Here is a 22,149-nt window from a genome sequence, read left to right as displayed (position 1 = left end):
GAAAAGATTGACATACAAAGGTAATACTAAACATTGCGTGTGGGTAAACGCAAGTAATGTATTGATTCACTCATGCTTTGAAATATGGTAAAATCTAAAGGAAACTAAACCTGTTGTTTTAAAATCTTCCTGCGTGAAATTTGCAATCCTTAGCACTGATTTTTGAGTGGCTTCTCACAGCTACACTGATTCTAAAAGATTCTGCTTGTACTCATTGAATTAAAAAGAAAATGTATTTGTGTTCATAACTTTGTGTCTTCAGATGTGTATAGTTAATAATTTAACACCTCTTATTCAGGGTTCCCACACCTTAGTTAACTTCTAATTCAAGGACTTTCCAGGTCCAATACCCTCAAATTCAAGGACTAAATGTGGGGACACATTTCAAGTGAGAGCAAGGTTACATTATGTTACCTTTTAAGATATATTGTTAAAGTTCCTCTTCGAGGGAACTCGCGCTGCGTCACTGCGGTGACACTTTGGGAACGCCTCCAGGAGTAGGTGCGTTTGAATGTGTATATCAAATTCAACCAATGGTGAGGCAAAGACAGGGTGACATGGATGCCAGGAAATATATTTCTATCTGAAATATTGCCAAAGATGGCGTTACAGGGATGCAGGAAGTATGGCAAGGGAGACGCAGCATCTCGTTCCCTTCTCAGGGAACAACAGTTCTATACATAACCCGAGACGTTTTCATGTGTCAAACACAAATATGCAAAAAAGCATTTTGGTGTGAATCAACATTCGCATACAGAAGATGTAAGCATTTAAAGCGAACAATTCATGTGTGCTTAAAAAGTCTAGAATTTTTATGATATTATCCTACACTACACAGAGAATATGGATTTTTTCCCAGAAAATGTTTTGCATAAAATAGATTCAAGCGCTTTCAATGACCTGTATCTATGTATATTTTCAAAAACTTTCCAGGGCCTTCAATTTTTTCCCCCAAGTTCACAAACTTTCAAGGACCCGTGGGAACCCTGTTATTTTAAAACTTTTCATGTCAGAATACACAGAACAACATTTGAATGTTTTACAAATACATCTTTACTTCGAGAAACAATGCTAATATATTTAAATCAAATCACTGCACTTTAGTTTCAGGGCTGCGGTGGTTTTGGAAACATGTGGTGATGTTGACAGCTCACGCTTACAGTTTCTACACAAAACACAACCAGGTCAACAAGTAAACAGTACATCAAACAGCAACAATCTCCAGAAAATACTAGTGTAATATTAAAATATCATGTTAATTGTGAACACAAGCATTCATTTCTAAAACTATGTATAGCCAGCTAAATACACAATACAGTCAAACTTAAAATGCACGCAAAGGTTAATTTATCCAAAGTTGTCCAGTGTATATTTGCCGTCAGATGAGTCCTGAATTAACACACCTTGTTTATGAACTGCCACACGAATCCACTGTCACAGACCCTTCAATTTCTTAATACTTGAGGGAACATATATTTTATATTTATGCATATGAAAATAAAAACAGCACAAAATATAAAGACTGATGTTCAGCTGTTTTCCTGCATTTTTTGTGATAATTGGTTGATTTTAAAACAAAACAACCACTTCACTTCATGTTTCAATGACACATTATGATATCATGTTTCAAACAAGGTTTGACTTTACGGAGGCAAACAACTCAATGTTCTTCAATATAGCTTAATATTTAGTAAAGATTAAAAAAAATAAATACATTAACTTGTAAGAGTTTGAAAAGAAACTGCTGTAAGTATCACTGAAAACAAAGCAAAACCAATCCAACGCCGTCAAAACCTTAAGGAAACAAAAACTTGAGCACCACAATGTAAATCCAATTGAACACCCAATTTGACTTAAATAAAAACCAAACTATTTGTTTCCAGTCATAGATAATGTGACGGGACACAAATATCAAAAACAAAAGATAATCAGAATCCATGAACAAGATGATTGTCATCAATGAAAACGATATTTGCGTGCTGGTTTGAGACTAACGTAGGTCTTCTTCATATCTTCACTTTCTTCTTTTTTGACCAGATGGTAGCGTTCTCCTTTTGTGGTGACCACTTGGCTTCCATGGTAGCGCACTAGCTTTTTAGGGGCCTGCAAGTAACCAAGCATATGAATTAGTATCTATACCTATCTAATATATTTAAAGGGACACTTCACTTTTTTTGAAAATATGCTCATTTTCCAGCATTTGATTTTTACCGTTTTGGAATCCATTCAGCTGATCTTCAGGTCTGGCGGTACCACTTTTAGCATAGCTTAGCATAATCCATTGAATCTGATTAGACCATTAGCATTACATTAAAACATTACCAAAGACTTTCAATAATTTTCCCTTTTTAAAACGTGACTCTTCTGTAGTTACATCGTGTACGAAGACTGACAGAAAATTAAAAGTTGCGATTTTCTAGGCCGATATGGGTAGGAACCACACTCTAACTCTGGCGCAACAATCAAGAACTTTGCTGCCGTAACATGGCTGAAGGAGGCGTAGTGATATTACGCACTGCCCGAAAATAGTCCCCTTGGTTACTTTCAATAGCAGGGGTCTATTTTCAGGCACTGCGTAATATCACTACGCCTCCTGCAGCCATGTTACAGCAGCAAAGTCCTTGATTATTACGCCAGAATGAGAATATAGTTCCTAGCTATATCTGCCTAGAAAATCGCAACTGTTAATTTTCTTAGTACACGATGTAACTACAGAAGAGTCAAGTTTTAAATAGGAAAAATATCAAAACTCTTTGGGTATTTTTGAGTGCGATGCTAATGGTCTAATCAGATTTAATGGATTGTGCTAAGCTATGCTAAAAGTGGTACAGCCAGACCCGGAGATCAGCTGAATGGATTCCAAAACGGTAAAAATCAAATGTTTAACTCTAGGGGAGCTGGAAAGATAGCATATTTTCAGAAAAAGTGGAGTGTCCCTTTAACAATGATAAGCAATGCAATAATTTATTTCTTTAAATTGGTTCTTTGCCACCCACAGAAAGCTATATGCAATTTGCAACAGAAAATGCATCCATCAGACACGGATGCATGGCACAAGATTGATTAAAAAGGATAAAACAAAAATCTATAGAAAAATAAAATGAGAACAAAAACTCACATCCTTTGGAGTAACTGGCCTGTGTACTTTTTTATCTTCTTCACTATCAACATGCATGTACCTGAGGGGGGATTTAAACATCCAAAACATTTATTAGACATATATATTATAACACATTTTTCGCCGATAAAACTATTGTGATAGCGGACATAAGTTGGTCAACCAGAAACAAATGAAGGCAGTTTATTTAACAATGCCTACTTTTCTAAAATGCTTGCTTTAAGTTTCTGATCAACTTCAGCAGATACGACCTTCCCTTCATTCACCTAAAAATAAAGAATATAAAAGGCATTTACACACAAACTTCAAAATCCCTTCATATTGTAACATGTTTTTCTAATGCAAAACGTACAGTATCTAGTAAAGTCAACTCACATTGAGCGAGGGTGGACACATCAGCTGAACATCTCCCTCAATAATTAGACGAACAGCCTCCTCCATATCTCCTTTAGCAATAGACAATGCACTTCTGGCCTCAGTCACACTGCACTTAGGAAACATCTCAAGAAGATGCTGCTCCTGGTTATCCCACACTGATTCAGTGACCTAAACACACATCACCAGATATCAATTTGTATACTCTTGACCCCTAAGCAAGTAAAATCAATTATATTAAACTGATTAAGCATCAGATATCTAATCAGTGTCTACTAGACATGAACCTTAATTTGCTCTTCAAAAAATTGTAGATGAATGTGCTTAAAAAGACCCAACACCTCAGCTGTGGCTCCCTCTGCTTGTGATGTGACACTGTGAGGCTTTGCTCCTGAGTGTTGGTGGGTGATGGCCGAGCTTTCTGATAAGTGAAATTTAATCTCTTCTGTTTTCATCTCTCCAGTATCTTTCACACAGAAATATCACAATTGTGTTAAAACATCCAGTAATACAATGTTTTTTTTAACAACATTGTACACTTATGAAAGGTAACAATTACCTGTGTCCCGTGCTGAAGCCAACTTTGATGCCAGACTAAACATCATCTCACATACTTTGACACTGTAAGCAAGATTGTCTCATCGGTGGAATAAGCAAAATATACTTTTTCGTCATTTTAAAATAACAATTTTAACACATTTTTGTTAATCATTTTAGAACGATTAAGGTTGCAAATAATGCATTAGCTACCAACATTACCTGTCAATATCAGAAAAACCAGGAATGTAGGCTTCCAGCATTTCAACAAACACCTCTACATCAAAGTTTTCCTCCACACTTTCTTGGGATCCCAAATCTTCCAGCACCCCGGTGATGTATGACAAAAGCACATCATCAAGAGTACTAACGAAGATACAAATTTGGAAGATAATTGACAGATTTGGACAGAACTTAAAAACAAACTTTATTTAAACGCGTGCGTGCATTCACACGTACCTGAGGTCTGCTTGAGGTATATAGAACTGAATGAACTCGTGTAGTGCATCGTGAATGATTTTCTGTATGTCCATCTTATCAGCAATTAGTCAAAAATGAAAGAAGAGGGGACAGAGAAGAAAATAACAACTTGTTTACAAGCTGATTCTGTTTTGCTCCAAGTAAGTAACGCATTGTGCATATCAACAAACACAAACACTGACGATTTAATTAAAGAGTTAGACTTGAATCAAAACGTTACAATCGATTCTTATTTTCTTGGGCCATTCGAAATACGACAAACACCAGTATCGAGTCTTTAATGTAATGCATTTTATTCAGCACCAGCATTGAATTTATTTACGTTAAGTACATTTCTTTAAAACGGGCTGGGAAACACACATAAGTTAACGTCGCTACTTTAACACGCCTGCAGCGGTAACATTTGCACGCGATAAAACGTTACACAACTGGTTTTGCTAGGTGGCTTTTTTAACATTACTATGTTAAACATTTACTCTTACTATTAATAAAATGAATACAGGTCGCAAATCACATGCATTCAAATGCTGTGAACACATTTGACAGTGATATCACGGTTTGTTTACTTCGGCTCAGCGTGGTAGCTGCTGGCTAACTAGCATAATTCATAATCTGCGCATGTGCTTTAAGAGTTTTATCTTACCTTTACGATAAAACTGTAAACCTGGAATGATACCAAGGAAAAATGTCTAAAATCTAAGTCTTAAACTGGTTAGATGCCACCAAAGCTTAAAATGTATAGCTAATTCATTAGCCCTGCGCGCGTTGGCTGAGGTTTAAAACCAATGACGTCATATCCGCTTTAATGTAAACACACCCTCGTGTCATTGTTGTGATTGCTATTGCAGTCTTTCGTAAACACTTATTATGCTATCTGTTCGCTATTATAACAGTAGATAGGCAGACGGACGGACTGATAGATTGAACATAATGTGACTTTACTTGCCAATGCACAAATTAATGTTGTATAACTGGAAATGTGCTTTGCATTGCTTTGTGCAATGCATGCAGTATGACGTCATTGTTATTCATTATATATGATCTATTCTTTCACAATGAATAAGGGCTACCATGGCACTTTTTTATAGATAAGCAATAGCAACTACTGTATTTGGTGTTTTGTTGATGTTTTCTAATGCCCTCACATACATCATCATTTGTTAGACCACATACTAGAGGTGAATAGTGCTCCAGTGGTTTCTGGCGGTTCAGTGTTATTACACAAGTGTATGCTGTCACGCCTACTGATTACAAATTGGTTTCATAGATGTTTAGCGCTGCATAATTAATGCTCATCACGCGCGCGCGCGTGCCTGTGTGTGTGTTTTATACAGCTGCACTGTTTCATTTGTTAGTGCGGGAAATACAGTACACGAGGCTGATAATGAGTATAGGACAAAGATGGCTTATCTTGGCTGGACTCTACTTAACCCTCTTGGGTCAGTGACATGTAGAATTGTCTCACAAATTGAATGCATAAATGAAACTAACATATTCAGCACATGAAACTTACAGTATATTATTAGACTTAATATAGATAAGAGTTGTCAAAAATGTAGCCTACTTGTTTGGATCATATATGTTATCTTTTTTGCATGTCTGTTTATATGTAATTTTTGTTGAATTTTATGCAACATAGTAAAATATCATTGTGCCAAAGTTTACACGGTAATACAGTTTTGCTGTTTGGTTTAGGGTAAACAAGCCAAGTTGTAGGCCATGTTGCTTCCACAAAGCAAGTTTCATATTTAGGCCTTTTTATTTTTGTAGTATTTATATAGAATTGAGTTTAAGCTAGTTGTTACCCTTTTTCCGTTTAAATATTTCTCCAGTTTTTTTATGCGCCTTTAGTGATAACATTCCTCAGTAACAAGCATAATTCACTCGGGGGTAAGGTCTCGCATTCTGCCATTATTGTATATCATGTGCTATATAGCTGAGGCAATTATACTTTTTTAAAATGTCACATGCAAAACCATTACAAAATTAATAAATAGTGATAAATTATTTAAAACATATTCTTTTATTCACATTATTCTCCTAAGGCATTTGTGTGATTTGAACTTTTGACTCACTCACTACCATACGCTGTGACAACTAGCCCCAGTTGCCTCTATCATTTATCTTTTTCAAAAGACCTTATATGATATTTATCTAAAGTAAATGTGTTTTTTAAGGACACATAACCCAGTTTTTAACCTTTCAAATTCATTACGTTTGCTTATTAAATATTATTATTATTATTATTATTATTATTATTATTATTACTACATATATGATATTTGTACACTCTATGTTAAGTTAAATGACTATGGTTAAATATTTATTGTCCCAGTTTGCCATGTTTTATTCGTTTCGTGATTCTGTACGTCTTGTGATTTGGTGGGCTTCGCAGTCTAAACGCAAGGTGGCGTCATCGAGTCACGGTATGCGATATGATCGTTACAGTGCTGATTGTAAACAGAAATATTGAAGCACTTCATAAACTGCTAAAGGTGACCCATGATAAAATATTAGACCTACTACGAAACAACCAGCACGTAGAGTTTATGGGGTCTACTTGAAATTGCTGCAATAACTTGCTAGTTATCAGATGCCTATATCAAATATGTATTAAAGAGATAGTTCACCCAAAAATGAAAATGTTGTTATCATTTACTCAGCCTCATGTTGTTTTAAACCTATATGAGTTTCTTTATTCTGTTGAACACTAAAGAAGGTATTTTGATAAATGATAGTAAGCATAGAGTAGACTGTACCCATTGACTTCCATAGTAGGAATAACAAATACCATGAAAGTCAATGGGTACAGTCTACTACTATGTGCTTACCATTATTTATCAAAATTCCTTTTGTGTTCAACAGAATATAGAAACTCATACAGGTTTAGAGCAACTCGAGGATTAGTATATATTAACAGAATTTTCATTTTTGGGTGAACTATCCATTTATAAAAAAACAATCAAACTAAAAAGAAACAGTATTTTTTTATATTATTTATAATCTATTAATATAAAAATGTATGTAGTATAATTGCATATACAAAAGTATTTCACAGTTTAGCAAGTGACATTAAAAGTGAATATGATATTTGGTGTTGGAGGCAATATTATATAGTTGGTTGTGTGACACATATTGCTTTTAATTCTCTTTTTGTTGTTATCATTGACACAAGATAACTGTTTTCCAGTTGAAGGCATGATGTGTCCCATCTGCCATTGTGGCAAAACCCTTGTGCCTAAGGTGGGCCACAGAGATTACTGTACTGAAACAGCAGGGACTATCTCGTCAAGCACATCCCTTAACAGTGCAGAACTTTAACAAAGTCCTATTAAATGCAAAGTGCAATGCACTTAAATATGCTGTGACACTACATTACCATCTCTGATGTTTGTTAAACACACACTATTGTTGCTCTGCGCACTCAGAAACCAGATGTGAAATTAACAGCCTAACTATCATAAAAATCATTTTGATACATTGGCTCTGTAAAGTTAAAACTTTTATAAACGTTCCTCTATTTTTGTACACTGTAAATGCCCTTTACTTATATAATTTGGTCGCTTGTATGCAAAAGAATTATATGAGGTGTGTTTTAGGTGTTGTGACTTTAAGGGGTGGTTTCTCGGAAATATAACTAGTTTTAACAAACATGCCTTAGTAAAAAGATTACTTGTGTGCATTTTGAGGCAAAACAAAGGGCACTGATGTATTTTAAGATATGTCAGTGCAAGTTGTTTTCAGTTTCAGCTCTTACATTTATTTTATTTTATTTTGTTTTATTTTAGTCTAGGACTAGTTTAATCCCTGTCCGGAAAACTGCCCCTATGTGTATTTATTTTAAAGTAGATCTTTAAAATGAAACAAAAAACTAGACTTTGTTATAATTTTTAGGGTGTTTGATAACCTTTAGTATTATTTTGTACATTTTTGTATTCAATAGCATTTCAGTATAAATCTATTAACGTCAGTTTAAATCTAGCTTTGTATGCATTCCAAAAAAATAGATAAAATAATAATTATAAAAATAATGACTTAATTTATTTTTCAATGTCTTTTATAAGGAAATACTATACGATTATAACATTTTGCATTAAAAATATTAAAAAGTAATTAATGAGATTTCACTCATAGTTACTGGTATGTTCAAGCATATCATTCGGCAATGGAAGGCCGCCACACAATGTGCATATTGTGTTAAAAGAGAAAGATTTCCAATTGATCAGACACAATGAAAGAATACTTGATCTCCGCTTTTGCAATTTCCTCTCCTTCGTTAGAGGTGCCAAACACAGTGCGAATAAATTTACTGCCAAATTAATTACCTTTTCCTCAACTTTAGACAATAATACCAGGAGCTGTCTGTCGGAACACATCTGTAATTATTTTATTAATGTTTGATTCACAGTTCAGGTACAGCGATTTCACATTTTTTATTAACTTTATTATACTTTGAAGTGAATGTGTATTATTGTATTATATATTAGATGATTTTGAATTAAATTACCCAAGTGCCAAAATCAAATCAACAGATTTTTGTTTTCTTCCCGCAGATATTGATAGAAATTGAACAAATCTCTTTTGTAATTGAAGCCACCAAGTTTTATTAATGAGTTTTTTCAAGCTTTTCACAATTTGTCCTCTAACTCTCAAATGGTGAGATAAATGCACAGAATTTAATCACACGGCCAAACGGCATTAAAGGTGCTTTAAAGTTCACCATAGGTTGTATGCGCGTTACAGTATGTTAGAATCAAACAGACTAAAGTACAGTATACTCAGATAAATCATTTAGATTAAACACTGTGCTTCAATTAAATAATGTTAAATTTTTTACCATAATTTCATTCATGATTTGTGAATTCTTAAATCATGCATTAGCAGGTGCTTGTTGGTGTCTGACACGCATGATCTTCGTCCTTGAATACAGCATGAAAGACTACTAGCAGGAAACCAATGTCACACAGTAGCATGCGTGCTGCAAGCATGACAAACAATATTTAGACCTGCTTGTCTGGCCAGGGTATCCGGCTTGGGGGTCTGGAGCTGTATCAAGCTATCAGAGCTGGCTTATCCGGCCTCCTGCAAGGCAACGCTTGCCTTCCCGTCTGGCTCCTGTTTAGATCCTGTCTCAAAGAAATAGGCACCAGACTGGCCACTGCTCTCTAAGACCCACCGTGAACAGAAGGCATAATGCAGTTTTGTGCAGTGATCGCCGTCTTGTAGTCTGATATAGATGAGTCTGCCTAAATAGACCAATGAGCTCAGATATAACTGAAACACCTGCATAGGTTGATCTTGAGAAATGTGTATGTATATATGTGTGTGTATACATAAACAGTGCTTCCAAAAAGTACTGAACGTTTTTTGGAAGCATATGTCACACCTGCAGATAAGATGCAATTTATTAGTCAACACTAACTGCAACTAAAAATGTTGTAAATTTTAACAAATGTGACTTAGTGGATGATGTCAGTTGAGACTCGGCAATATATTTAAGAGACCAAAAAAAGTGAATTAACACTAAGTGTATATAAATAAACATAATTTATTTGTATGGTCGCAGCTTGTCCTAACATAAACTCAGATCTATAGTGTTTACACTGTTACATTGTCTATATATGACAGATATACGACACAGAAAGATGTTGTATGATATATGAAGCGCTTCATAAAAATAAAGACCTTGTTTCTGGCTCATACCGCTTATCAGGCCTCTCTGCGCTTTGACCCCAGCACTCAACTGGTTAAAGGTGGTCCGCAATCCATCTTCGGGACCCCCTGCATATTGATATTGATCTGTTGGAAATGAAGAACAGACATGTGTTATGGTTTACAGTAGGAAGATTTTTCTTTTTGTGATAGATCTGAAGAGCAACATTTCTGACAAATGGCCTTTCTAATGTGTTTTGTTTTCAGTCAATAACACGGCTCTTCTCCGGATCATGGATCAATAGAGGCAAACACTCTTGTGCGGTAAGACTTATCACATTTTTCCCCCCTCATTTTTAGGTTTTGTTTTGGTAAAACAAAGGTTTCTTTTGTAAAACTTTGACAGTGCGGTACACTGGTGCTTATGTTTTAATACCCCTCTGTGTTTTTGACTGGAATAGTTAGTGGTGGTAGTCCGTATGGGGGTTGAGTTTTTACCAGTGAACATACATTTTCAGGACGGTTTCCAGAGCTTTTGGGTGTCTCTCATGTGTGAGACTGCTCAGTGGAGAGTAGACTCCCCTCGGTAGAAACATCTGTTGTAGAAGAGCCTGTCACATTTCCTTTTGTAGGCTCTGTCTCTTCCTCAGACTGAGGCTGTCATCAAGTTTGATCATTTGTGCGGCTCACAGAATATTGTTGCAGAATTGGGCATGCGTTCATGCATTTGAGTAACTCTGCATGTCTATGGTTTTTCTCCTTTGGATTGCGTTTGGAGGAGAAACGCTGTTTTTGTCACCGAAACAAAATACAAAGAGTGAGATGTAATAATAGTAAAAAAATCTCAATAAGCCACTCTTCTGAATGTTTTACTGTAACTTTATCTTTTTAGATGTTTGAATGTGTTTGCTCTCAAGGGCCCAAAGCAATGGCCCTCAAATTGTGGTCCAGGTTGTAAAATGATTTATAATACACTCAAAAAAAAAAAAAAGAATAAACCATGCTGGATTATTTTCAACCCAGTGTTAGGTCAAAAAAAGACGAACCCAGAAGTTGGGTTAAAATAACCATACATTTTTTTATGTTGAACCGAAAATGGGTTAACATCCCAGCATTTTGGGTTAAAAACATCCAGGATTTTAAATTGTTAAATTACAACTAAATGGGCTGTGCTCGTCAATTTTTGACCCAATGCCGGGTTAAAAATAACCCAGCATTTTTTACAGTGTATGATAGATCTATGAAATGATAGTCCCTAATATCATTGATATTGCATAGTTCATTGATACAATACAGCAATGATTACTGAGTCAACATAATATCAGCTTTTAATGAAATTTGAGGTTAGTTACATGGTCTGAATTTATACGATATTTTTAAAGTTTGGGAACGACTGACTTTGAGAAACCACCAAACCTGATTTTCTTACTTAATATTTTGTGTTAGTAATTCAGAAATTTGTTTGATAATTTTTATATTCTGAAACAGAGTTTTGAAAAGGATAGATAAGATGGACCTAGTCACAATGAAACAGATGTATAGCGATTGTCTTATTTTCCACATCGTGACGTAAATCCGAGTGAAACAAGGTTGGGCGGGACTTAAATTTGTCCATTGAAAATTGATTGGATTGTTGGAAGGGCATGTTGCTATTTGCTAATCGCTGCAATCTTTTCCCGGGTCCCGCCATTCCCTGTGACTGGAAGTAAAGAGAGATTGTTTTGAGGAGGGGAGGAGATGTAAGTTTTATTTTTGATCAAAGTAGTACTGCCTCACGATTAGTCGCGACTAATCGTTTGCAGAATAAAAGTTTCTGTTTACATAATATGTTTCTGTATAATAATTATGTATATATAAATACACACCCACATACATGTATTTTAAGAAAAAAATAAATGAAGAGTTTCGTTGCAAAACGAGATAACCACCGTTTTTTAAATTGTTTAGAAATCTAGTTTTTTGGTTGTGCATTCCAATTAATTTCAATGCAACTGCAGTTGGTTTGTTTTGATTTAAAGCTTCATAACTTAAAAAATACAGCTAAGTAGCACCATAAAACAAAATAATAACATGATAACATAATAATTAACATGTTTTGAAAAAAATGTTAAAAAATGGATTTATCTCGTTCTGCAACGAAACTCTTCAAATGTATAATACACACACATGTATAAAGAAATGTATATAATAAATATTTATATTTATATGTAATATAAATTATATATAAATAAAAACATTTATAAACACATGCAAATGTTTTTAATTATATATGTGTGTGTGTGTTTATTAATAATTATTATACACAGTACACCCACATATATTATGTAAACAAAAACTTTTATTCTGCAAATGATTAGTCGTGACTAATCGTGAGGCATGCACTAGATCAAAGATTATGAGGGCACGTGAATTTGTAATGCACATTTGTAAAAAATACCACGAAATTTAAGTTTTCAATTTCATTTTGACTTTACGCTTTTTACAAGTACAGCCAGTCTCATTCAGTTGCACTTTTCTCAAAGTTTTCATAGATGAGATATATCCATGTCTAAAATGGCCCAAAGGCGTGTCGTTTCTCAAACAACACAGGAAATGTTTTCAGAGCAGCGGCACAACAATGCTACAAGGCTTCTCACCTCCTTGTGTCTTTGGGTCAACTCCCATTTATCTTGTGTCAGAGAGCACCTTGCAATTCTTCATCTTATCTTGACATTAGAGCCACTTCAAAACATGAGTGGACTTGATTTCTGTGCCACTGGAAACCATAAATAAGGGTAAAAATGCAGTCAAAACAAACAACTTAACCTTAAACTCTAATTCAGTAGATTCAGTCTCACATGTTGCTTTAATATGAATGAACAATGCAACAATTTTTGGATTGTTCATTTATAAATACTGCATTTTAGCCATTTATAGCCATATTTTGCATTTGGTGGAGTACTCGCATAATGTCCCTATTAAAAGTTTAGTACATTTTAGCTCTAACTGGTGACTGATTTCTATTGAAAACATATTTGAATTCAATAAGACATTGACAAGGGTTTCATTGCTACAAGTGTAATTGACACTTTAACAGCTTCTTTATTGATAGCTCATGGTCATCTCTGTGCAGTTTGAGTTGGCATAATTGGATTAGATTTTTTGCTGTTTTGTTTATTGTCATTGTAAACGCGTCCGGCACGTGACAAAAAGCAAAACATGCCCGTCAAAATACAGCGCTCTGCTATTAGCTCAACTCGATGTAAGCTCAGCCAAGCCTTTGCAGTTGGATGCACAGATGGTTCCTGGGTTCACCTGTTTCTGTAAAGATAGTCTTGCTTATGAAAATACAGGTTATTTCAGGACGAAAACATGCTTGGCTTTAGAGGAAGGGCCCCGTGCCACTCTCGCCTGTCACCATATTGCTCATCTTGCACAGCGAGTGGAATTCCAGCTCGGGTCTCGCCGTCTCTCTCCAGTGTGTGTGTTTTGTTCAGAGACTGTGTGCCATTCTTCTAACTTTGTTCCATTGACTGAGTAGCCCCGAGTGAGCTATGAGAGACGCTGGCTTTCTGTGCCAAAGGTACGCTAGCATTACTGTCTGAAGAAAATAAAGCTTGCTGTTTCGCTTTGCTGCCACCAGATGCAATTCGCAGCATGAAATACGGGCGGTAGACTCTGGGCTCTGCGCTTTGTGCAAAAAAATTGCAGGGTGCTTTCTACTCAAAACCCAGCGTTTTCGCTTTCAAATGATACAATTGTATCATTTTCTTGTTTTGTATTTTTCTTTCACTTATTGTGGAAACCAGAAAAGTTTTTCCTCAGCGATACTGAGATGAAAGTGATCATTTTAAAATGCTGTAGCATTTCTTATATCAAACCAGAGGAAATTTTATTGTTTCAGATGTTTCTCTTTTATAGCTCAGGAGATTTGAGGGAGTTCTCAGTTGTGTTTCATTTATGTAACAACTTGGTCTCAGATGTTTCTCCTAAAATTGTTTGGGAGAAAGAAACAAATGAGACACTTATTGAAATACATCAAGCGTTTGGAGCCGTAAAATATTGAGTTTTGATAGCAGACTTGTAATTATTGTGATCTCTTCCATAATTTAATGAAAATATTTGTGAGATTTTTGTTTTTTTTCTTCTCAGGAGAAATATCTGAGACACAGCCTAGCAAGCAATAGACCCAAAATAGTCTGGTTATAAGTAACCCCACTTCTTGCCAAAATAAACTTAAATTTGGTTGCATGTAATTTTTTGCCAAAATTTGTATGATATTAAATCACGTAAACAAATCAACCATTTCATTTATTAATGGGCTATAAAGGATGTATATTAAATTTTCACAGAATTTTTGAATTGTTTTAGCCTATAGACATCATCTTTGGATGGCTTTTAGACATCTTTTAAATGCAAAAGTGTTTGCTGAGGGAAGACTTCAGGAAATGTTTCCAATTGTTTTCCATTTAATCTCACTGAGGTGTAAAAGAAATCATTGAGATTTTAAAGAGATCCATAAAGACTATTATTCAAATGTTGGCTGCATTAGCTCCATGCGGATGATACCGAGTCTTTGGGTGTTTTGAAGTTACACATTACATTGTTGTTGTAGATTGACACATAATAATAAAACCTGATTACAAGGCTTTCATGTCTTTTATCTAGACAATCCTTTGACACAATGTTTTCTCATGGCAATTACCAGATCACCTTTCCAGGCTCCTGGTCTGTACGATTACACACCTGTGCTATAAAACTTAAAAATGTTTTCCTTTTACTCTTAGTGAGACAACACCAGTTACTCAACTCAGCGTCTGCCTTCTACAAAGCGGTTGTAGGTTAAAGGTCAGTGTAATGTGTTTGTCCAACAAGCTGTTTTTTAGGAGGCATTGCCTCATTTTTGGTTTATTGACATTAACCTTTAAATGTATTGTTAGTTGCAGTTTTTGAATAAAGGTAAGCCAACATACAATACTGTGCAAAAGTCTTAGGCCACCATGCAACCATTAGATTTGTTGTTTTTGCAATTGTATAGTGATCATATATAATTATTCTTTATTAGAATACAACCAGAAAATACAGGAAATGTGTATGTAGTATTAAAAACAGTATAAAAGTATAAGCTGAAGTATTTTGGTAAACTCTTCAGCTGCAGGATCTCTTAAACCTAAATGAAATTAAATCCTTATTTCTAATTTTAATCGAATGACTTCTGGACTTCAGTCTCCTTAAAAATCTCAAGATGTGTTTATTTAGTGCCAAGAGAGGTCACACTAAATACTGACTGATGCCTGAAGAAGACATTTAGTTCTGAAAATTGTTGGGTTTTTAATTTTGTGTACATATTTCTGCTTGTATCATAAAAAAGAGTGAAAAATAAATATGGACGGACATTAAAACTTTGCTAAAACAACAAGGCTGGTGATGGTGGCCTACTGACTTTTGCAAAAGTACTGTATATAATAAATGAATGAATAAATAAATAAATATGCAGAACACGATGCAATTGTTCTTATTCACTTTTCAGTTACTACTTAATATTTTTATTTATTTATTTAATTAAAATAATTATTTAAATGTGAGAGACAAGCTGATATCTATAAATAGATGAATTTAATAATTATAATAATAATATTTTTAAATAATAATAACTAATAATAAAAACTAATTCAAGATCATCTGCAGTGGCTCTAAATAAATACTAATGTGAATGGAAATGAAATAATTTTTGCGTCGTCATTTTGCTATTTTCGCTGTTGTCTTCGCAGTTAATTAATATTAAAGCTTCTTCAAGGTGAAAAGGCTTTTCCATGCCTCTGATTTAACAATGGAGCCCATGTCATTTTCATATTGATCAATTATCTCGCTCTCTGATGTTCCAGCAATGAACTGGCCCCTTCTTTATCTCTCAGATACATTTTATCTTCCTCCACCATTCATGTACGCATTTACTGAATGTGAAGACCCCGGGATTCATCTTTTGGCCACCGTAGAAGCATAACTAATGGCAACATTAGAGTGGTTTTGTGAACGAGGCGACCGGATGCAGGTTAACCAAGCAAGAAATAATCTAGGATTTTATATCCTGCATGAACGAGCATAGGATATGCCAGGAATAAATTCATCTCCCAAAATAATTTGGGAAGGGGCTTTTTGAATGGGATGCTTTTTGGGGAGTCGGATTGTTGGTGCTGATATGAAAGAAAAGGACTCTCCTCTACGCATGTGTGGCATTTATAAGCAGATAATCGCTGTCAGTTTAATGTTATGTCGAGGTCAAATGATCTATTTTGTCTCTGACCACACGTCTAGACAGCTGCCGTTTAGAGCTTCAGTGTTCTTTGTGTGCATTGAAGACTTGGCCTGTTTCACTTCTCCTGCCCAAACAAGGAATTTTTTGAAGGGTTGACATTGCCACACAAGCTGTCTGTGGAATCCCCTTTAATTAAAGTGACATTTGAAGCTTTTCTTGGGCACTAATAAACCTGGAAACCCATTAAGATCTTCCTAATTACTCCGTTCGGGAGGAAGGAGAAACACATGGGCAGCCAGCGCAGGGGTAAGCCTGCTGGCATTTGGCCCCAGAAGCTTAGCGGTGCACAAAAGAAAACTGTCCCCTCGGTTACCCGTCCCTCCCAGCAGAGCTGTGCTCCCCCTCGCGTTTTTGCTCAGGATGAATGGAAGTATATGACATGTCGGTCTAAGAGCGTCCATTGATGGAGTCGAGGGAATGTGTGAATGAAGCCTCTTAATTAGAGTCACCTGACTCATCATTAAGATAGCATTAAGCGAACCCTCTTTTTTTATATGGCCAGGGGAGGGGAGCGACTATTTGTGCCAGAGTCGAATATGAAACTGGCCCTCGTGGTGAATTGGAAAGGAATAAGGAATGAGCAAATAACACACTACATGTTGATACTTATGTGTTTTATTTAGTCGGTTGAAACCAAACGTGATGCACATTCACCAAAACTCGCCGCTGCACAAACACACAAAGAAATTTTGTTATTGTCATTTCTTCCAAGTCTAAACAGCCTCTGGTGTTTTTTCCCTGAAGCTGGTACAAACAGGCTGATGTGTGTTTAGTGCATGTCCTCGACGGCAGATTAATGACATTAACGAAGTTTCCATTAGGCCAGCGATGGGGGGAGACAGGGGCGTCCATGCGGAAAGCCACATGACTGAAGCACTGATAAGAGAAAATGAAACACATCTCCGTGGGCCAAGAGGGGCCAGGAAATGCCACTCCAAATTAGCCGCCGGCCTAGTTTGTTGTTACTTCATTAGCCCAACAGCCTTGGGAAAAATAAAGAGGGAGGTTACGACCTCTCCTGTGTCCAAATGGGAGGCCCAAAAGAGAGCCTATCCAAAGTTTGCCTCGCTCGCTCTCTCTCCCTATCTAAAGACAGGTGGCTGGGAGGGATGTTCCTGGCATCTTACCAGAAATGACAAAAACCTCGCTAGATAACAATTTATTTAGCGCTCAAACACAGGCCTGGGGATAGCCATCAGGTAGCTCGCCACCCCGCGCCAACGCGGACCAAGAAAGCCATCGGTGCGTAGCCAAGCGGCTTCCTTTTGTTTCGTGTTTTAGCATGCGTAGGATTTTTTTTTTAAAGCTCAAGTTCCTCAATTCGCTCTGTGCTGAGCTCTCGATGTTGCCTGTACAAAAAAAGCCTAAAAGCCGAATAGCCTTAGCTTTGAGTTGTGATCGGGTTTCTGTGTTTTTTGGTCTGCATTAGCTTAGCATATTTGTGGAAAACAAACCCCCTAGAGGCATAGTGCGGCCCTTGTTGTTGGTAATGCGAGCGCGATAGCGGCTCCTCATTTAGCCGTTGGTGACTTTATTAAAGTGTATAGTTTCAGACCCCTGGTGCCCGAGCTATTGTATTCTCACCCCTCTATAGCAGGGTTAAGTCCTCTACAGCCCGTGAATACACAAAACACCTCTCAGCCACATTCACTGTTTTCTAATGCATTCAACTCCCATTAAAGGAAAAGTGATTGTTGCTCTCGTACATCCTGATGTTAAGTGACATTAATGGAAGGCTTAATATTTTGCCTTTTGTTTCCGTTTCAAAATATTGTCCTAATGTTGATGAACAAACAGGTCAATTATGGACAGAGCTGTAAAATTCTTAGTGTTTGCTTAATTTAGTTCAAAATTAATGTGATGATAAATTTTAATTTGAATAAATACATTTTTCTTAAGCCACCTGATCTGTGACTGATGTTTTAACATTACCAAATGTGACTGTACCAAGAGCAGACTGAGATTATATTTATGCATTTAATAGATGCTTATTTAAAGCAACTTGCATTGCTTTCAATGTATACATTTTGGTTCCAAAATGCAATAAATCCACTTAGACTAATTTTGGTAAAAATGTGTTTTCTATACCAAGAAAGTGACAAGATGAAAAACACAATTTTCTGTTACAAACTTTAGGTTATAATAACATTAAAAAATCTAATCCATAATTGGATTTTCAAAGATTTATTATAAAAAATTATTATTTTTTCCGCAAAATGCAATAAATACATGACAAGTTTTTTTTCAAATTGCTTTAAATCTATTTAATCAATATATAAATGTGCATTCATAAACACTTAGATTAATGTCAAATTAAGAACACTGTCATTGCTGCTGTCATCCTTGGGACGTCGTTGCTGAACCTTTTTGACAGCGATCAGCTGTAAAATGTTTTGGTCATGCTCGATTTTCGTTGATTTCGAGTAAAATAATGTATTTTTTTTTCATAAGATTCCCTGGGGTCAGTGTGTTAGCATGACAGAAGCTTGATGCTGTCGTGTGAGAACAAGCAACAGCCGACATTTTTCCATCGCCCAATAGGCTTACAATTCTTCCCCGCCACAGAAAACCACCAAAGGTTTATCAATGCCAATAAAAGTATTATTTTGTTTTTGTTTGTTTGTTGATCATGAAGTACAAAGTAGATGAGGAAAACTAGGATTCCGTGTGTATTCAACGCACCGCCATTGTTGTTGATGATGCGTGGAATGGTGCGCTGTGATTTGTTGAGCAGATTTATTGCATTCTGCAGAGAAGTAGGACTGGCGTTTATCGCGTTTTGGGAAAAAAGGGAGAAAAGATGACAGAATCACACGGCGGATATCAGTTTTTGAGAAAATTAAGAATTTAATTTTTAATACTGACCTGATATAATACTGATTTTGGTGGTAACTATTTTTTTATGCTGTTTATTGCGTTTTGGAACCAAACTCTTCATTTGATCAATATATGAGGAGTTCAGATGCGAAACCTGCCAAGTACGTCCATTTATTGGCAATGAAAAGATTAGTAGTCAGTAGTTGAAATGCCATATTTTCACAAATGTCGCTTTATTAATTTTTATTGGTATTAAACAAATTTGACTGTCAAAACCCTCCAAGTACATGCAAATTTTTGGCAAAAAAAATCAACTTATTTGGACAAGATTACTATGTTAAAATTACTACAGATGCAACTAGAAACATTGCAAAACGTGCCATTTAGCGGATTCTGCCAAAAAACAGTATTTCTGAATGGCCTGAGACCGGGATTGCAGAGAGAGCATTTGCTTAATATCATTATCTTATTTTTGATGGAGTGTGTGTTTAGCGCCTTTGCATCTGAGCATATGTGTTTTTTGGTGATCGAACCCATGATCTTAGTGCCATGTTTAGCCACAAGAAAATACATTCTGATATTTAAAGAGAACTATAATAATGTAATTCATTTGAATACATATTTGGTAATTTCATACAATTTTGCACAGTTCACTTTATTGAGGCAAAGACCCACACTCTGAGATAATGCACAGATACATTGTTATCTTTCTGCTCACAGATGTGGCTATTCGTTGGATGAGCTGTAGTTTGTACTATGTTCATAGAGTTTTGCTTTGCCAAGTACCCAGTGGAGGGGAAGACACGCGGTGGTCTGTATGATCTCAGGTGTTAAGTGAGCATGTAATATTCACCTCCGAGCTGAAATGCAATCAGTGGCCAGCAGTCGAGAAATTACAGCGATGAGCATTGCAATAAAGTACAGCTCTGAAACGCTTGACTGTTTGTGGCTTGCTTATGTCATACACTTATACTTAAATGTACTGTGATTGTGTGGTTGGTACTGCATGGCTTATTTGCTCCTGCAAAGTTTTTTTTTATTAACTTTGTTACTATCTATCTATATATCTACCAGCTAAGCACATTGTTATTATATTTGCATTTCATCATATACTGAGGCTGAGCCTTGTGTTCACTGGTAGCTTTCAATAATTTGTGCCTTTGAAATTGAAATGTGCGTATTATTAATTTGTTTTAAGATGCAAGACATTTTAGAGAAACCGTGTGAATGTACAAATGAGCAACAGGATTCATTTAAGTGTCTGGCTGAAAATATGTGCAGGTTATTGAAATACTGTTATAATTTCAAATGGCTTTTCGAACAGAACGCATCTGAAGTTTCATTATGGTTTTGTCTTCATCACGGAAATCTGTCATAATATACTTCTTATTAATATAGGAGATTAAATAGTACACGACTGCAAATTTATTTGTCATTTCCTGGCATCATTTCTTAATGGTTTCCTCATTATAATAAACCTCACAAATAAATCATATCTAACCCAGAGTCACAGTGCTTTCAGTGAAACACCATACTTTATGTAAAAAAAAGTCTATTTTCTAAACAGATTTCTGTTGGGAATATTTCATATAGCTGTATATTTCCACGGTATAAATTAGTCATTCGGATGACAAATTTGTCATCTGTTGGCAAAACCTACAAAGAGGAATTTATTTTAGTAGACGACTCCTAATTGTCAAGGCCATTTCGGGTACCAGTGTTAGAATTAGTGCTGTTTTCTTTGAGTTTCATTAGGTCCCACTGGAGCCAAAAGCTCTTTAGTGGTGATGGCTATTGTTGGTGCCCTGGTAAGAGCTCCACTGAGCACGCAGTAATAACATTTTATGTGCTTGAGACGAGAGTCGCTCTCTGAGTGTTCCACGGGAGCCGATGGAGAGGTCATTTATAGCAGTGCTCTCAAGATTTCAGTCTACCTGAGCATTTGGGTGAACAAAAGCAAAGAAAACAAGTTCTTTTTTAAATACACATCATGATCCTCCGACAGTTTCTTGAGCTGCAGACGTGGTTATGGTGCTGTGTAATAAGTTAGAATATTAAATAATTGCTACTTTAAGATTCATTTAATTGCTTTAGTTTCACCCTTTTCTGTTGTAAGGAAATATTTAGCTTTTTTTTTTTTACAGATTTTGTCATTTCATAGAAAAAAATGTCTTTCTTTATTTGAATGATTTTTTTCTCTAATGGAAGGTACAGAAATTGTCTAACATTGGCTACAGTTACACAGTCAGAAATTAAAGTACAAAACTGTACCTTTTCTGTCACTGGGGTGGTACTCTTTTTTTCCAGACAAAACAAAAAAAGTTTCTTTTTGTACCTTTATTAATATTCAACACACTAAAATGTACCTTTTTGGGTTAGTGTTAGGTTAGTTATTATACCCTATTATATTATACCCTAAGGACCTATTGTATACCAGTTATGTACCCCAAAAGGTAAAACATTGTATTATGTTTTGTATACCTGTAAATGTACAAAATGTGACCTTAGGGTACCACCCAAGTGACCCCAGAAAGGTACAGTTTTTTACTTTACTTTTCTTACGGTGACTCCCAAATGTTTGTGTTGTTACACTCTTACTTTGGGTTCAAACCAGATGCGAGTTCAACGATTTGCGCGAGTAGTTTACATACAAAGTCAATGCAAAGACGCGATCAGACGCGTCCTCGCGTGGGGCGATGCGAATGACGCGACATGGGCGACGCGTTTGCTGCGAAAACACGCTATTCGCCTCAAACGCGTCTTCGCCCAAGTTTAAAATGTTCAACGTGAGCGAAAAATTAGCATTAAAGGGACACTCCACTTTTTTAACATATGCTCATTTTCCAGCTCCCCTAGAGTTAAACATGTAATTTTT

At 35.8% G+C, this 22,149-nt stretch overlaps 1 protein-coding gene and 1 long non-coding RNA gene across 4 annotated transcripts in view; one reads left to right on the top strand and one right to left on the bottom strand.

Annotated features, from left to right (window-relative positions):
- Positions 1 to 1,035: 1,035 nt before the first annotated feature.
- Positions 1,036 to 4,650, bottom strand: cuedc2 (CUE domain containing 2). 2 transcript variants are annotated; one of them, XM_073873348.1, is made up of 8 exons: positions 4,490 to 4,650; positions 4,253 to 4,396; positions 4,053 to 4,114; positions 3,781 to 3,959; positions 3,494 to 3,664; positions 3,320 to 3,384; positions 3,119 to 3,179; positions 1,036 to 2,103 (listed from the first exon to the last, which is right to left on the bottom strand). In XM_073873348.1, the coding sequence occupies exons 1-8, from the start codon at positions 4,561 to 4,563 to the stop codon at positions 1,957 to 1,959; spliced, it is 903 nt and encodes a 300-aa protein (XP_073729449.1). In that variant the 5' UTR covers positions 4,564 to 4,650; the 3' UTR covers positions 1,036 to 1,956. The 2 variants fall into 2 exon arrangements, with proteins under 2 accessions (XP_073729449.1, XP_055025584.2); XM_055169609.2 differs by having other exon boundaries at positions 3,835 to 3,959.
- Positions 4,392 to 22,149, top strand: part of LOC129415585 (uncharacterized) — a 129,386-nt gene continuing 111,628 nt past the window's right edge. For both annotated transcript variants that reach the window (XR_012372167.1, XR_012372166.1), the window contains exons 1-2: positions 4,392 to 4,650; positions 10,430 to 10,486. This is a non-coding gene — a long non-coding RNA (uncharacterized lncRNA). The remainder of the gene's footprint in view (positions 4,651 to 10,429; positions 10,487 to 22,149) is intronic.

This window comes from Misgurnus anguillicaudatus, chromosome 11, assembly GCF_027580225.2.
Source record: "Misgurnus anguillicaudatus chromosome 11, ASM2758022v2, whole genome shotgun sequence".
Taxonomy (NCBI): Eukaryota; Metazoa; Chordata; class Actinopteri; order Cypriniformes; family Cobitidae; genus Misgurnus; species Misgurnus anguillicaudatus.
The sequence above is the reverse complement of the archived record's forward strand: the minus strand, read 5'-3'. Positions and strand labels throughout refer to the sequence as shown.

Excerpts from the sequence above, each read along its gene's own strand:
- cuedc2 (XM_073873348.1), bottom strand. The coding sequence starts at position 4,563 with ATGGACATACAGAAAATCATTCACGATGCACTACACGAGTTCATTCAG. Across the intron at positions 3,665-3,780 it reads TTTTTGAAGAGCAAATTAAG|GTCACTGAATCAGTGTGGGA; the intron begins GTTCATGTCTAG and ends ATGTGTGTTTAG. Across the intron at positions 2,104-3,118 it reads GGCCAGTTACTCCAAAGGAT|GCCCCTAAAAAGCTAGTGCG; the intron begins GTGAGTTTTTGT and ends GGTTACTTGCAG.